This window comes from Eurosta solidaginis, chromosome 3, assembly GCF_040869045.1.
Source record: "Eurosta solidaginis isolate ZX-2024a chromosome 3, ASM4086904v1, whole genome shotgun sequence".
Taxonomy (NCBI): domain Eukaryota; kingdom Metazoa; phylum Arthropoda; class Insecta; order Diptera; family Tephritidae; genus Eurosta; species Eurosta solidaginis.
The window spans coordinates 241,966,105-241,984,231 of NC_090321.1; the positions used below are offsets into that span (position 1 = coordinate 241,966,105).

General features: G+C 37.0%; 1 protein-coding gene across 1 annotated transcript in view; it reads right to left on the bottom strand.

The window, feature by feature from the left end:
• Positions 1-429: 429 nt before the first annotated feature.
• LOC137245305 (serine-rich adhesin for platelets) overlaps positions 430-18,127 on the bottom strand; it is a 40,431-nt gene continuing 22,733 nt past the window's right edge. The window contains exon 2 of the mRNA XM_067775738.1: positions 430-8,180. Coding sequence (XP_067631839.1) covers positions 1,055-8,180 — 7,126 coding nt within the window. The 3' untranslated portion in view covers positions 430-1,054. The remainder of the gene's footprint in view (positions 8,181-18,127) is intronic.

The window sequence follows — 18,127 nt, forward strand, 5'->3', positions numbered from 1 at the left end:
TAAAAATATACCGTTCCATTTTCACTGCAAGTACAGTATTAAAAATAAAATTAAAAAAAAAAAAAATAGCTCTAATTTTGCTAATTCTTGAAAATAGAACAATATTTTATTTATAAAAAATTAAACTAGGATGTTGAAATATATGCTTTGTTAAAAAATATTAAAAACTTAAAACAAAAAAAAATTGCATCTTACTTTGAATGTTTTTTTTTTTTTTTTCAAAAAACGAAATTTGTAAAAGTTCAGTGAGCAGTGAAAATAAAAAATTGGGATAAAGTAGGTTTTTTATATTAATATATAATTTTATTAAAAAAAAATGTAGCTCTATTTTTGCAAATTCTTGAAAATTTATATTTTTCTTTGTAAAAAATGTAACTTAGGTGTTGAGAGACTTATTTATACCCCAATAAAAATAACTCTAGCAAAAAAAAAAAAAAAAAAAAAAATGCAGACAAATTTGAAAGCTTTAAGGAATATTTTTTTGATAGTGCACTATCCCATTTGTACTGTTGTTTAAATTCGACTAATTGAACTACAATTTTATTTTAAATAAAAATACAATTTTACTAAATATCTGAAAAATGCTTGTCGACTTCCACTTTCTTAAACTACAGCTTCAACGGACACATAAATAAATATTTATAATAAATTTCGTTTATAGATCATGTTGAAGTGCTACAAATAAAATTCAAACTAGAAAAAAATTTATATAAAAAAGGTTATTAGACCGTGCTTACATACGGCAACTTTTGTTGCCTCCAACTTCTAATATGAAGAACAGAAAGCGATACAAAATTAAGCTGAGCCACTGCTCATATAATTACGGTTTGGTTAAAAATCACAAATAAAAATAATTTTAAATAAAAAAAAAAAAACGAGTGCGATAGACAGCGCCCTAAGCAAAACTGGGGAGTCACAAAGTTTGCCGAGTATAAACACAATCTTAGTAAGATTTTTTAAACAGTTGCTAAACTCTCGCATACAGTTTTATCATTTTTCTTTAATCCTAAATATTTTAATGTATATTTTCTTCCAGAAACTTTATTTTCTCCCCTCACGGTAACAATCGCGGATTAAAACGACCCATAAAGAGTATAATGCCAGTCGGATTATGACGCACAAAATAGAGGAATGGCTTATCAAAACGTAGTCTCGGTACATCCGGTAGACGCGCTTGGCGTGGACGTAACGACAGCGGTAACTCTAAATACTTCGGATCTAGCAAATCATCATAGAAACTACGCGCAAGCGCCGAATCATGCACCAACGAACCAAAGTCAATAATAGCTTCTGATGAATCATAAGCGCCATCATCACCAGCATTCACATCATCTGCACTCAAATCCTTATTACGTTTACGCAATGGTGGTGCCGGATACATTTCGACATGATGATTATCACCAATCTTCTCTTCGCCACAAATGCTGAACGTATTGATTTGTATAACATCTGAGAGGTAAATATCACGATTCGAAGAGCCTGTCAAGCCGCGCAAGTCAGCAAAATCTGATTGGAATAAACCCTTCAAACCCATTTTCTGCAAACCAAGAGAAGCATTCACAAATGAACGATGTGAAAAGCGCGGCAGTTGTACTTCCATACCAGGACGATCCATAAGCGCGGTGAGTATATTACTCCAAGCATTCTTGCTAATCGCTTGTTCTACAAGATCATGTTCAAGACGTTCCAAACTCTCTGCCTGTGAGAGTGTACTCTGATGTCCAGGCATTACATAAATGGTGCTCACAGTATCTTGTACGCTACCAAAGGCGACAATGGTCGCATCCAAAATGGGTTCGTAACCAGCAGTGAAACCACTATTATACAACACTGCAGGTATGGGTATGAGTCGTCGTTGACGCACTGATGGATGCACTTGGAAGAACATTTCACCATCGGTTAAATGTGTCGAGCCACGATGACAATCAGTTTGGAAGAGGTTAGCGGAAATGATAGCCAACGGTCCATTTACCCATAAACTATTTGTACGCAAGTACTCCAACACCTTACCCATAGTATGTCTCTTCACAAGCAAATTTGTGCGTCGACGTATAACATCATTCACTACATTGAAGTTCACTTCTTCTACGTGTCCGGCATAGAACTGTTGTGTCTTCTCTTTGAAGAATTGCAATATTTTACCATTTGCACGATCACTAAAGATTTCGCGCACAAAAGCGGCTGTTGCTATATCGCTATCAGCTGCACATTCTACTGAATCTGTAATATTTCTGAATATCAAATGTGGATTAAAGGTGACCATATCATCCAGTTTGAGCACTTCATTCATTTCACCGGACGTGCCGCCGCGTGCGCCTAAGAAGACCATCGAAAGCATTGAAGTTAGCGCAAATGGTGACATGACCAAGCTGCGTGCTGAGCTAATCTTTTCTGCAGTTATCGATTTCCAATAGCTGAATGCTAATTCATTGCAAAGTTTTACAAAGGATTGCAAGTCTTCATCTAAATTGCTAACAGAAGCTTCCAATCCTTTTGAATTTGCGGGACTCGCTTCCATTTTAACTGGTGGCCGTGTGGCTTGCGTCGAAGTGGCCATCAAGTTATTTAGTTGTATAGGACGCATCATAGGACGCTGTTGGCCTACGTTGGCAGAATATGGTATAACTTTGGTTGGTTCTACAGGTTTTGGGGCATTTCCACTAAAACCACCATGTTTGTTGTAATATGATACTGGCTTCAAGGTATGTACACGTTTAGTGCTTGTGGGTATGGGTTTACGTGTTGGTGTTCCAAATTTTATTTTTGTTGTAGTGACGTTCGCAGTTTTATTGCTAGTTGCTGCTCCTTTTTTTGAAAGCGCAGCAAGTACAGGGCTTATGGGGAATTTCGGTACCATATATGAGGTTAAATCACCAGTGTCTGTGGGGTTCTGTGGATCGGGGCGATAGTCTGCGTTTAGTTGCATTTGCTGTGGACGTTGTTGTGTTACAAATTCCTCGATGGGTTTACCTGTTTGTTTCTCCATAGTTTGCTTATCGAGCGTGCTAACTGAAATTGATTGCGCCAGCACTGTTGGCTTGTTGTATTGAGTTGTCGGTTCAACTGAGATTACCACAACTTTTTTTGATGGCTCTGCGGCTGCAATGTCTGGCAACTCTATTTTTTTTTCAACAAGTTTTTCATCTGTTTTCACGTCATCCACCGTCAAAGACTCGGGCACATTTTGTGGTTCTAATTCCAGTTGCCTTGTTGTTGTCGTTTCAATAAAATCTGCCTCAGTACTGGCCAACCCTTCCTCTGTTATACTTAAGCTTGAAGTAACCTCTTTATTCAGTTTTTCCGTCGCTTTAGTTGTAGTCTCTCCCAACTTTATGTAAACATCTTCATCGGATTCTGTACTATCAGGTAGCTGTATTATTGTTACCTCCGTTGCAATTTCTGTTCCACTTTTATCACTATTTTCTTCTATATCTTCTTCTTCTGTTGCCGCACTTGCCATGTCTGCTGATAGTAAAGTAGTTGTTTCGTATTCATTTAACTCACTGCTGTGCTCTACTTCTTCCGTAAGATCGTGTTCCTCAGTTGCTGGAACTTTGGTGTAGTGCACTTCCAAATTATTGGCGTTCGTTGCATTATCGTCTTTAGTCTCTTCAGTGCTGTCTTTTTCTGTTGCGTTTTCAAGTGTTTCTATAACATCCATCTTTGTTGCTACCGTTTGCGTTTGCTCAGACATTTTTTCATCTTGAGAGGAAGTGATAACATCTATCTGATCGTTTGCTTCTTTTTCAATCAATTCTTTCTCGGTAGTGTCATTTTCTGCAGAATCTAACGAGTGTGGTGCTTTTTGTTCGGTTTCGCTTTCAATTACGACTTCTTCTATTGCCTCTTTCTTGTTTGTTTTTCCATCATTCGTGTTTTTTGCATTTGTTTGTTTTTCATTTGTTTCTTCATTATCCGTCTTTTTGTCGTATATCTTTTCTTCATCCAAGTTGTTCTCACTGGAAGCTGATTGTACGGCTTCTTTTTTACTCGTTTCTTTTTCAATTTCTTCGTTTAGTGTAATATTCTCTTTAGCTTCATCATCATTTTCCTCGTTACCTTTTTCCATAGCCTCATGCTCGTTACTATTGTTGATGCTCTCCATTATACTACTAATTTTTGTTTCACTTTCTTTATTTTGAATTTTTCCTTTTGTTATTTCTTCGTGCTTTTTATTTTCTACGTTTTCTAAACTCGTTGGTGTTTCCTCAGCGTCTTGCAATTGCGCTGCCTGTACTTGAGTTTTCTTCTCATCATTCTCTTTTTCATTTGTTTCTTGAATTGATGAGGCAAAATTTTCTGCTTCTTGTAAGGGAACTTTGGTCTCTGCATGACCGTTTTCCTCTTCTTCGGGTATTTGTTTAACATAATCCGTACTCTGTTCCGTACTATTCTCCTCTAACAAGTTACCAATTTCGGTCACTTCATCTAGCAAAATGTGCTCAGTTTGTGTCGTGTGCTCATCTGTTGTTGCTCCAAACTTCTGCGACTCTTCCTTCTCTGCAGAATCTCTCCGCTTATTGTCGTTTTCTTCATTGATCTTTGCTGTTTCAGCATCGTTGATCTTTTCAATTTCTGTAATAATTTCTTCCGCGCTTTTTGTTTCATCTTTTTTGTTTTCCGCGCTTTCTTCGCTGCTTAATTCTTCTGGTGCTGTTATTGTTTCGGCTTCGGACAGGGACTCTGTAGTATCACTTTCTATTCTTATCTGTGTTTTGTTAAACAGTTTATCATCGCTCTCCTTCTTGCCCTCAAAGGACTGTTGTTCCTGTGTGGTGGTTTTATATTTATCGGGATATTCCACTGTTGTTATTTCAATGTCATACTGTTCAGTAGTATCAAGTTGTGCTAGCGGATTTTCGTCTAGTTTTTCGTTGTCCTTTTCAAAGTTCGTAGTTTGTGTTTCGGTATTTTCATGCACTTCGTAATTGTCTTTATCAATCCACTCTATTTTGTGCATGGTCTCTTTGGTTTCTAAGATTTCCTCTGAGAGTTCTGCTTTATGTTCCTTATCTGGCTTTTCAGCGGTCGCTTCCACTGTGTTTTGGTCTTCCTGCTTGATGTCATCTTTCGTAGCATATGTTAAGATTTGTGTTGCAGTGTCCAACTTATTATGGTGTTCCTCTTCGTGTAGTGCTTCATTCAATTCAACAGTGCTTTCTTTCAAAGGTATTGTTGTTGTAGTGCTGCCTACATATATGGAATCACTGTTGCTCAAACCATCATTTATTTTCGTTGACTGCGTCGGCTTTAATAAGAAAGATGAATTCAGTTGCGCGAAATTCGTAAAACGATTACCATCCCCTACGCTCTCAACTCGATAATCATCGCTCTCATGCTCAGCTATTTCTTGGAGCACATCTGATATGAGGAAATCAAGTTCGCTGCGTGTATCGTTCGAGCTTGCAAGCTCATACGAATTACCGCCATCTACTAGTGCCGAGGCCACTGTGGCTGCCTGTGTTTGGAAGTCAGACATATTTATTTGACTAGACGGCTTTATTATATCCATATTTAGGTGTGGCTTAAGATCGGCGACTTGGGGCTGTGATTCTGAAGTTGTGAGCTTACCTTCTGCTATAAGTGTGTCGATTGTATTCGTAACTGGTGACTTCATTGTACCTGCAAAGTATACCTCAGTTCCACTTTCTTCAACTGCCCCATCTTCTGTGTTGTTTTCTTCATCAAGTGGTGTAGTGGTCTCATCCAAAAAGGTTTCAGCTGTCGTAGCAATGTCAGTGAGTACAGGCTCTTTTACATCAGCATAAAGTGGTTCCAATATCAACACACCGTTTTTATTATCCAAAGTCGCAACGTACTCTTCTGTAGAATATACTGAAACATTTGTCGTATCTGCTGAGTCTTCTGGATCTTCGGTGAATTCTTCAGTGGTATCTTCGTGCGTTGTACTCATTGTTGTCTTCTTTGAAATCTCTTCAGATGTGGCTGCTAATGTTGGTGGAGGTAGTGCTGATATGAGTTCCAGATCGGTAGTAAATTTATCGTTAATGATCTCTGGCTCTAGTGGTGCGCTCAAAGCAGCCTCATTCGTTTCTTTGCTAAGTGTGTCGCTAGCATAAGTAGCTGGTGCCTTTTCCACATCCACCTTCGATGGTTTCTCTACCATAGGTCTTTTCTCGGAAGCACTTGCCTCATTTATATCTTCGTCCATTTTGTCGCCGAGCTCCACCTTAAGCGACTCCATTATTTGATCGAAAGAAGTAAGCGTCTGATGATCTTCTAATAGTATCGGTTTCTCAGCTGGTTTGAGATTTTGTTGGATTTGTGATAACGATGGTAAAGGTTTACGCTTCAATTTCCCCAAGTCAGCTGCATCCGCTACCTCTACCTTGTGGTCTGTAGGGTTGTACACAGGTACTGGATAATTGGAGACCCCGGGGCGCTTGCTGATATAAGTGTGTTTTACGTGTATAGGTGGATGGCCAGGGAAATGTTCTACAATTAATGTGTTTTCATTTGTTGCTGCTTCAGAGGGCGCTGCTGTAGTTATTGCTGTAGTTTCAGGTGTAATTGGTTCCGGAGTCATGGTTGTTGTCGTAGTCGTTGACTCTGTTGTTGTTGTGGTAGTAGTTGAAGTAGCAGGTGTCGGCTTTTTATGTGGGCGTGGTCGCGTTCTGTTCGGTTTATGGCTAATAGTGCTGCTGTGCTTATTTATTGCCGGTTCTACAGCGGATGGTTTGGTTGTGGAGACATAAGAAGTCGAGTGGTGTTGAATGCCGGCCACACTTTGTTGCTGCTGTTTGTGCACATTGTGCTGTGCGGCACCTGTAGGACGTGGTTTACCCGTACTTGGTTTGCCAGTCCCTGGTTTGCGCTTCTCACCTACCGGATAGGGTTTGTTGCTTGTACCTTGCCCTGGTTGGCGCGTAGGCTTCTTTTTCTTTTTCGGCGTAGTTGCGCTTGGTTTGGTTGTGGTGGAGCTCGTTGCTGATTCTGGTGCTATTGTAGTTACTGGAACTGGCTCTGGTTCCGGCGTGGTGGTTGTTGTGGTTGCAGTTGGCTCCAGTGTAGTAGTAGTGGTCGTTGATGGGTCTTTTGTTGTCGTCGGCTCCGGTGTTGTTGTAGTTGTCGCTGAGGCTGCAGTCGGTTTCTTCTTTATCTTCTGCTTGTCATGCACACCCTGTGGTTTCTTCGTAGTATTTGAATCTCCATTACTACCGTTTGGAGTTTTGTTGCTATGTGGTAGCGCAGGACGTTTGTAGTGGGCGCCCACAACTGTCGTTGGTCTCTTAGCAAAATCCTCATTCAACTCAACTTTCTCATCTTCCACCATCGTTGGACGAGTTGTCTTCTCACTCTCTACAACTTCTTGATTGTTCACGAAAATTCGCCGTGTTGTTGACTCCTCCGTTGGTGTACTTTGATCAGGCAACTTGTGATAAATTGGCTGCATCTGCAGCTGTGAGAAACCGTCAAAGTGTTGCATGTTAGCGGCAGTATTTTGATATTGTTGCATTCCCGTATAGACTGACTCATCCGGACCCAATTCCTCTTGTACAACTTGTGGTGTCATTGCAGTGGATGCTGTGGATACGGACATCGGTACCACCGTAGTTGGTTTACGCTTTTGTCCCGGTTTACGTTTGCTCGGCTTCGGACGTTTGCTCGTATGCTGTGCTGTCGCTACAGATGAGCTTGTTGAAGTCTCCAATACCTCTGAGTCGGGTGTCATTAGAATTTGTTGTGGTTTCTGTTGTAAGAATAAGTCGCTGCTACCACCAGCGCCATTGCCGAAAATAGCAGGTAAAATTATAGACCAGGATGATGTGACGTCAGGTGTATCTAATGTTGGTAGTGAATCCTTTGATACATTTTTATTCGACTCGACTTCCTTATTAAGCACATTTTGCACGCTATCAACAATATCTTGCACATTTTTCTCTGGTTCGCTGCGGTCATCTACGGGCGTATATTGTACAATGGGTGAATTTTCGCCATCTCCATTAGCCACAATGCTTTGTATCTCTTCCATAGTCATAAGGCGTTTTACCAAGTCGCCATTCTCGTCGAACGTGTAGAATTCATAGCGATCGGGATTGAGCAAATCAATGGGGCTAGCCACGTGTAGCGGTCCCTGTGGTTTGGGTAATTTATGTCCAAGCGCATCAGTGAATTCTGGTTCGTTGCCATTGAGTACTACTGAGACGGAGGTGACGACACTGGAAGAGAGAAAAAATATAGAATTAGGCAAGAGTAAAGTTTTTTCGATATTGTTCTTATGGTATTTTTGTGAGGTGTGAAAAAGTCGTCCTTAAGTTATCCCGAAAATAGTCTTCACTGATCTCGGCAAATTTCTGCATTATTAGAAACTAAGATTGAAAAGTTCTTGAAGAACTCAAGAGATTTTCTGGAAGTAATTATAATCATCATTAGTATTACAATCAAACATCACGCCATGTTTGTATGATTAGAAATTGCCTAATAAAGAATAGCACTACACACATCATATTTTGTGCCATCGTATGACATTTGGTGAGGCTAGCTATAACTCATATTAGGCCATATCAAAAAATAAAATGTATAACACACGAAAGTCGATAAATCCATATCAGCACATACAGCCATACAAAATCCACAGAATATCACATCACATATACACAAAGGTGAGTGCGTTACATCACATGGGGTTCTATTTGATTATTATCAAACATCACGCCAATATTGCATTGTATACTTGCGCATAATACACCCCGCTAAATCCTATTACATTACACCATACTTCACCGTATCATACGATATCGGACGGTAAAGCAATATTTTACCAAACATTGCCCCAGTGGGTGAGGGAGATTAGAATATATCCGCGACTAAAATACCCAAATGATTAAACGAGTTGTGTAGAGCAACCGTTTCAAACGGTTGCCAGCGCAATTTATAGCTACTGCAACGGAATTGTCAATATCACCTACCGATGGCGAATCCTGTTTCTTTAGCAGCCGAGGATCTAGCAACCCTTAGCTCCTCATGGAACTAGGAAGTGGGGACAGGATAACCTAGAATGTTTGCAATGGTCATATTCAACCGTTCCCGAGATGGTCGGGCTAGTAACTTAATGGTGCTTGTTACCGGAACGTACCGGAAAAGGACCATCCACATTGATAACATTTCTCACAACCTTAAGGTAGTGTATTTGTTGCTACAAAAATAACAACAACAACCTTACATATTACGCAACTTCATCAAACTTCGTACTACGTCAAAATGAAAATTATACATATAACTAGCAGACACGGCAGACGTTGTTCTGCCCTAAATTTGGCCTACCTGCACACATTTTAAAAAGGTTTTCCGTAACTCTGCCCTCCCTCTCTTCACTTTTTCCTAATCCTTTTATTCAGTCCTTTCTCCTTCTTTTTCGCTTCATCTATCTCCGTCTTCGCCTCATTCTATCTCTCTCTCAGCCTATCTCTTTTGTTCCAGTCCCAGTCCTAGTCCTAATCCCAGTCCCAGTCCCTCTCTGGTCGCAAAAAAGGATCGTAAACACTAATACAGGCAAATTTATATACCAAATTTCAGCAAATCGAATAGGACGTATGTAAATAGGAATGTGGGTATTATTAATTCATGTCTCTATTTTGGTTTCGCATGCATATTTATCAGTTTTGCCAGGTTGATGCGACTAAATCGAATATCACATTGAAAATTACTTTAGAGCTCTCAGCAACAGCTTTCATTTGATATCCATATTACAAGCACATTCTAGGGGTATCGGGGTCCACGTTTTGGCCTATATCTCGAGACCCTAGTCACCCAGCGGTATAATATATTACTCTGTACTAAAGCACTCATCAACAGCTTTCATTTGATATCCATATTGCATAAACACATTCTAGGGGTACCCTGGTCCACGTTTGAACAAAATCGACTGACGCATCTCTTCAAACACCGGCGAACAACTAGCACTCATTTTAGCCTTTCCTTTTATATATATAGATTTTTATTTGTCACAATTCACTATAATATTAAAACGAAATGCAGATATTCATTGCTTTTGAAATTGGGCTTAAAAATTGCACATGGGACAACTAAAGACTCTCCTGAATTAAAAAAAAAAATGTCTTAGTACTTCTAAATCGCGGGCCCCCTCAGAAACCCCGGGTCCGGGGGTAATCTTCCCCTTCTCTCTCGACGGGCCTGATGATGTCCTATACTTGATATCATTCGCTATAATATTTTTCATTGATGGTTGTTTAATTAAACACCAAGCAATTACACGGAAGTATATCTGCACCACCTGAAAATATGAGTGCCGCTGCGTATACGTAACATTTTATTATTACGTATAACATTAAAAAAAAAAATGCAATAAAATAATATTGCGAATATAAACTGAGATATAACCTCTCCTATATTTCAAGTTAGGTCAAACTACACACGGGGTGCAAAACAAATTCAAAATCGGTTCAGTAGTTTAGAAGTCCATCGCGGACAAACATAGTGACACGTAATTTTTATATATAAAGATTACGCCATATACACATCCTATCACGTCATGCCATAACATATCTTTTCAAATTATATAATTTGGCACACCTAGATCAACTGGGAGCTATTGAGTTCCTCCGAGCTTTATACTCGGTTTACCAATACCTTAACTCATCAGCGGGAAGAGGCTTTGTTAAAAATAATACATAAGGAAGACTAAGTTCCGGTGAAACCGAACATTACATACCCAGCTGTACACTTGAAATGCTGTTGTTGTTTGTTTCATGTGCTCAATACTGTACAAGGCTGCGCAATAATACATATACATATGGTTCTATTATGAACTAATTTTTCTTCGAGTTATGAAAATTGCTCACTTATAAAAGGAGCGGTGCCACCCCCATTTTTGAAAATTTGAAGTTTTTCTTTTTTATTGTTATAAATCCACTTGGGAAATGAAATACCATGATATAAAGCTCTTTTTTGCAAAGATATTGTTTATTCTATTTGTCCACGACCCTTTTAAAAATCTTTTGTATACAAGTGGGCGTGACTCTTAACCGATTTTGTCAGTTTTTCTTCAAAGCATTCCTTATAATAAAGGCAACCTCTTTGCAGAATTTTATTACAATAGGTTTAACGATTTTTGATATATGATTAATAATAGCTGTGTTTTTTTCTCATCTTTATACGTTTACGCTTAAACTTTATATGGACTGCCAAGCGACACACTTTAAATACACCTCTGAAATTGCTACTTATGAAATTAGTACTACTAAATTTCAACACGCATTATACTCAGATGTAACTGAAATATGTGTCTATGTTTCACCCTCTGCACTAATTCTATATATTCTATGCGCGTCCACTATTTATCACAACTGATTCAGCTATATGTTATACACAGAAATACAATAGAGGGTTGTGTCTCCGCTTTTCGCTACACCCTGTTGCTGTAGCTAGTTGTATAACCACAGCCGCTAGATGGGTCTCCTAAGCATTATCTAAGCGAGGATAGGCGTTTTTTTCACGTGCAAACGAAACGTATAGGCGTGAAAAAAACGGCTATTTGTAAAATTTATTTTATCACAAGTGGGCGGTCCACGCCCATTTTAAAACAAATTTTCAAATTTTTATCAAGAGTCTCAATATCAGTCCACACGTCAAATTTCAACATTATAGGTGTATTATTTACTAAATAATCAGGTTTTTTGTGTTTTCCAAAATATTATATATATAAAAAGTGGGCGTGGATATCATCTGATTTCGCTCCTTTTCAATATCAATCTATTCTGGGGCCTTATAGGCTCGTGTACCAAATTTGGTGAAGATATCTCAATATTTACTCAAGTAATCGTGTTAACGGACAGACAGACGGACGGACGGACATGGCTCAATCAAATTTTTTTTAGATACTGATGATTTTGATATATGGAAGTCTATATCTATCTCGATTCCTTTATACCTGTACAACCAACCGTTATCCAATAAAAGTTATAATACCCTGTGTACAAGTACAGCTGTGTATAAAAAGTGCATTGGCGCGTGTGCGATATCATATCACATGATATAATATTATATCATATCACATCTCATTGTATCATATCATATCGTATCATTCCATGACATATCATATAATTTCTTATCATATCAATCATATTATATCATATCACTTCTGATCATAATTTTTCACTTCATTTCATATGATATCTCATAAAAATTACATCATACCATTACATCGCTAGTTAATCGAAAGAGCATACATAACAAGAGACGTCAGTTCGTATGTTTGATATCAAACACTCGCTATGAGAGATTGGGGTTTCTGACAGTTGCTTCCCCTATTCATTTTAATTTTCGCCGCATGTCAAAACACTAGAGCAGTGTTGCCAGAACTTCTTTGCAGAAAAAATGCTATATGGACAAAAATTAAAGGCTAAAGGAGGGGAAATCAAATATTTTAAAGCTAAAAATAAAAGCTAAAAGTTAAAAGTTAAAGGCAACTTTTCAAGAGTTTTACTAATTTTTTTCATAAAAACCATAACAGCTCTGCAAAGAATGCGATCGGGGAAATATTTCGTACAGAATAAGAAAAGGGGTACAAACTCAGCCATTTTGCAGAGTGACAGGTTACCTAGTTCAAGTCGATTCGCCTGAATGCACTAAATATACAATTTTGTTTTCAACTAATTTTTTCGCTGGCCATCTTATTGGCTCCATCAATGGCAAGCTTTATGATATTACCAAGAGGCAAACGTTATTTTGAAATAAATTTTTAATTCAGGTTGTATCACTTTTATTACGCTCAACAAGTGACTAAAGTCTATGAAGAAATTTGTTTGTTAATTGATCGAAATATCTAACCACCAAAACTAGCCCTCTTTGTTTTTTGGAAAATCCGACATTACTCCTTTATGTGCCGGAATTGCCTTTGTTCTGCTACAATTAAATGATTGAACGATTTTAGAATCTGTGCAGTAGTGAAAAAGAAAAAAATATCAAAATCGTGCATACGTGCTTAAAAAGTATCAAAATTTACAAAAAGGTACCAGCGCATCAAACAGAGTCCGAAGTGGCAACCGTGGTTTTCGCCGTGTTTTTGCGAACAGCTATAAAAAGAAATGTCAGTAACCCCAATCTAAATCAGGGAGTAGTTTGGGTTCGAAGCAAACATGTTAAGTGCTGTCTCTTGTTAATTTATCCTCTTTGGTTAATCTATCATTTTATATCGTACAATATCATTTTATACCATATCATACGATATCGTATCATACCATATCATATCATACCATACCGTATCATATCATATTATATCATATCATTTCATATCACATCATATTAGTTCGCATCATATTATATTACATCATATCTCATACAATTTAGATCATACCATCACAACGCTAACTATCATATCATTCTGCATTCGATCAAAAGTTATAAAACCAGAAAGCAAGATGTAGCAAATCCTCAATGCGCTTGATGTAGGGCGATGTGATTAGATGTGATAAAAAAAGTACACCTCTGATAAATCATTAGTTAGTTTACTGTGAATAGAAGTGACTAAAGAAACGAAGTTGTTAATTGCATAGAAAAACAAACTTTATATAGCGGCATTACGATTACCAATTACTCCAGTGAAACCAAGAGGTGACGCGATTTTTATAGTGATCTGATCCAAATATAATAAGGTAATAGCAACAAAACTCATGCATTAACTAGCTTGTACTTATAAGATATAAACAGCTTTAAATTAAATTGATTGAAAAACTTGATGAAATTGATGTATCGAAAATTGCTACATTTCAAACATTTTGAAATACAATAAAGCGTAAACGATTTTGATTGATATCACGTACTAATCATACTCACTCTGCGGAAATTGTTCATCATACATTACTTTCATATAAAATTGATTTACCAAGATATCAAATAAATGTTCATAACATAAAAGTCGCAATAAATTATTCAATGTATTCTGTTAAGTGCTGCTCTGCGACAATAAAAAACTTACACAATAAAAGTCCATCACTTGAAAGTCAAGCAACAGCTGCTAACGCACACTTCAAAATGAAGTCGAACTTAAGTGCTTTAGCCAAGAACACCCTTCAAAGCTTATCATAATTTTGAAGCTAAACAATTTGTTAGTTGAACTCAAGAGGAGTATATATTTAGATTTGCAAAAGAAAAAATTGTTCGAGAAAGCTTACGTGTACAAGCATAAAACCAATTTAATAGTATTCACAACCATTTAAATGTACGTTAAAGTTCGGATATTAAGTGCTATACTACATTCTGCCAAATAATTCAATAAAAATCGTTTTTCGCAGTATTCAGTAGTAGAATTCTATAGTGTTTTCACACACCCACACAACTATGAATGTCGTCATGCAGAAGCTGAAACATTTATTTTTCTTTTTCAAGAATTTTTCAGCTACATGTGCATTTATTTATGCATGAACTATGTATTTTACGTACCCAGAAAGAAAGTTGATCAGCGCTTCACTTGATAAGGGTAGAAAAGCTCCAAGCTAGGGCAATGCACTTCAGTGAATCGCTTCAATAAAATTTCTTCCCATCACAATTGGCAATTTGGAAGTGCTGAGCAAATGAGACGGAAGCTTAAATTCAATGTCTTACAATGAGCCATTTGCTTTTTGTTTGAAGCGATCATTACTTATGCTGGATGCGAGTTCGCCTAATTTTAGGTACCTAAACTAATATTTCACTGCAACTTTCCAGCACTGCAATAATTTAGGAAAAAGCTGTCACAACTGTGCGCTTTGTTTTGAAAACCTAAATTATTTATTTCTTCTACGAAAATAATAACAATACGGGAAATTGGTACTTTTGATGCGTTTTCACGCTTAAAAAAAACAGAGGTCAATTAGGGTCCGCGGTAAGTACCCATCCCAAGATAGCAGTTCAAGAAAATGCAGTGGCTCCGTTTTATAAGGCTTTTTTTTCGGACATAGTGGAGCACGTGCACAATCACCTTTTCCACAATCTCGAATTCAATACTGTGATATTGGTACGCCTCCAATAACTTCTTTAGGCCAATTAGTGCACTTGGCTGCCAATTATGTCCAGATTGCGGTCCATATTTGATTTGTGTCGCTCGGGCCTTAATCGCAGCAGGGATCATCGCTCTATGATCTATGATTTACTTAAATTGAATGGACAAGAGCCATTTATTTGCATATACAATATTGAAAAATCAATATTTTTGTTTTTGAAATTTGACATTTGAATTTAGGTTGAAAAGTATGCTCATGAAAATTCTAAATTTTTATTTTGCACTGCCTTACCGACAGTTTCCAGTGATTTAGGTTTTTTCTCTATTTAGGTAGAAATTTAGGTCAACTCGCACACAGCCTTAAGTTCTTACTATTGAAAAAAAAAAAAAAAAATAATGTTTTTTTTCGAAACAAGGTATTTCACATACTGAAGAACAGTAAGTTTTTATTTCTCCATCTTTTTTCTACTGGGTAAATATGTAATCAGGTATGTATACGTGGTACAAATTATAAGGAATGCATAAAATATGAACTAGTATGTGATCATAAAGCCCAAGTAATAAATTTCTATTCCTATAAATTCAGCTTTAATGGTAGTACTTCTTTTTTAAAAGCAGAGCTATGACCAATATTTGGAATAAGAACATAACTACATGCATGTTAGGCTGTTCAAAAGTATGCAATTGAAATCTATGAGTGAAGGACACTTGCAAATACCTTCCATTTTTTCATACAATTATTAACAAAAATCAGTCGAACTAAGCAATTTATTCTACAAGATCATTTATTCATGGCTTATCATTTTATTGAACGCTTAAATATAATTTTTTTTTGTCTTTGTCTTGAAAAGCTGTCCTAAATCCTAGGTAAAACCTACGTAGACAATTTCAAATGTGTCACTTTACCTGTGTACAAAACTTTTTTGAGGTAGGTGGGTTTGCCAGCAAAAGAAGATTAAAAAAAATAATAATAAAAATTTTAACCGAAACCGGTAATGAAAAAGTTCCGAAATATCACAGAAAATAACCCCAAAATAGGCCAAACTGAGCCAAAAACAATAGATGCCATAATAGTACTCATGAAATAATTATGAAAAAATTCCGATATGATTCAAAAACCATACCAAATTTAACCAATAATATTTCCAAACCGATAGCGAAATGTTGAAGTGGTCCTGCAATCATCTAGAAAAAAGCGAAATGATCCGGAAACAAACCTAAAATTATACTGAGAAAAATATGGAAAATGATCTCAGAAAAAACCAAAAATAGTTCGTAATTGACGAAAGGAATCCCAAAATAAACCCGAAATAACCCTGAAATTATTTTGGAATAGTTTCGAAACAATATCGATGAAATTCTTGAAAATATCATACAAAATTCAAATGTAATTTTCAATTTAAAATAGTCCCGAAATTATGTAAAAAAAAATTTAGAAAGATCCTGAAACAGCTTTTAAATTGTCCCTAAAAAATTCCGAAGTGATCTCCAAATGATGTCGAAATAGTTCTGACATAATACGGAAAGCAGTGCGCAGAATCGAAAAAATCCGAAAATTGTTCCGAAATTATTTCCAAAAAGATCCGAAATAATATCGAAAAAATTTCCAAAATGATCACAAAAATCCTGAAATAATCTTAAAGTAGTCCCAAAATGATGTCAAATGAAAAACCAGTTCCGAAATGATCCCAAAATAGTTCAAAATTCATATCGAAAGGATATCGAAAAAACCTCTAAACCGAAAAAAAAATTCAGAATAATCCCAAACTACCTTTGTAGTTATCCCGAAAAATCACTAAAATGGTCCTGAATGATGTCAAAATAGAACCGGCATGATACGTTAACAAACTCCAAATAAACCTTAAGCGACGCGAATGTAGCAACAAAATTTAATACGACGATATACATTTTAATAAAATTTATATGTAACCAGGATTGGATGGCAGCCTATTCCGTGTCACCCCCACTCTTGTGCTACTTTTGTTTGCGTTTTTCGAAATGCTTCGCGTTTTCTCATCTGCTTCTTCTTCTTGTAGCAATAATGACACTCCCCGAAGGTGTTGGGGAGGAGTCTGACCATCTCGAGAACGATTTAATATGAGCACATCGTACCTTCCAGCTCTTTAGATTAAAGTGGACTCCTGTCAATTCCTATCGTGGGAATACTCTAAAACCCTTGACCCGTTGGAGGACTTCGCTTTAACTTTTCTGATTCGTTATATGTCCTCTGCTTAGGAGCCCATATCTAACATGACTTAAGTAAGCAGTGATAGGTTGTATATAACTGCCCATAGTTAAAAATCTAGTGTGTGTAGAGCTGGACACACTCAAGTAGTGCGCAACTTTTTCCTCGCTGCCTTTCTCGCTGTAGCTCCTGTAAATGCTGTTAAAGGGATCACCATTCTTTCAGCATGCAGGTCATGCAGCTAGTGTCCCGTAACCGTTGTAGTAATCACAAATATTTCTTTCCTTGACCTATTAAGTACACACTATTTTTGCCAATTCTATATACAATATCATCCAAATCATTTCCATCACACCTCTTAAATCATTCTCCTTAATTAATTCACCTCATTCTCCGGCGCTGTTGTTCCAGAGCAGAATCGTAATGTACGACCCGTGATCGAATGCCGTTTTTTAAGTCCTAATAGCTCGGAAATGGTGTATCGGATTAATGATATATATGAACTAGGGACAATGCGTACTCGCTAAATCCTTTATATATTATTTTATTTTTTAATAGTTGGATAGATTAATGTTTGTCTCTTTAGTGAAAATAATTTTCGATCCGGGGCAGTATGTTACGATTTCATAGCTGGGTCCGTATCGTGTTATACGATCATGGATGAAAATGGTAGATACGAAAGTGTCAAAACTATTTATAAAAATTATAACAAATTATGCATCTAAAGTGCACGCGTCATTGCTTGGTCAAATATGAAATTAATCCGATTCACCAGTTAAGACCTATTGGGATTTTTAAAAATTGGTTTCGATAACGGAGCGTAAACCACGATACGGGCCCTGGTTTGGTTCATTTCTATTATCTCATTTTGGTGTCTGATTGCGCTCAAGTCAGCTCAACTATGTAAACAGTTCCATATAACTTCTGAAACCAATGTTTACAAAAGCAGTTACGGGCGTATATATGGACTTACTCATATCGTG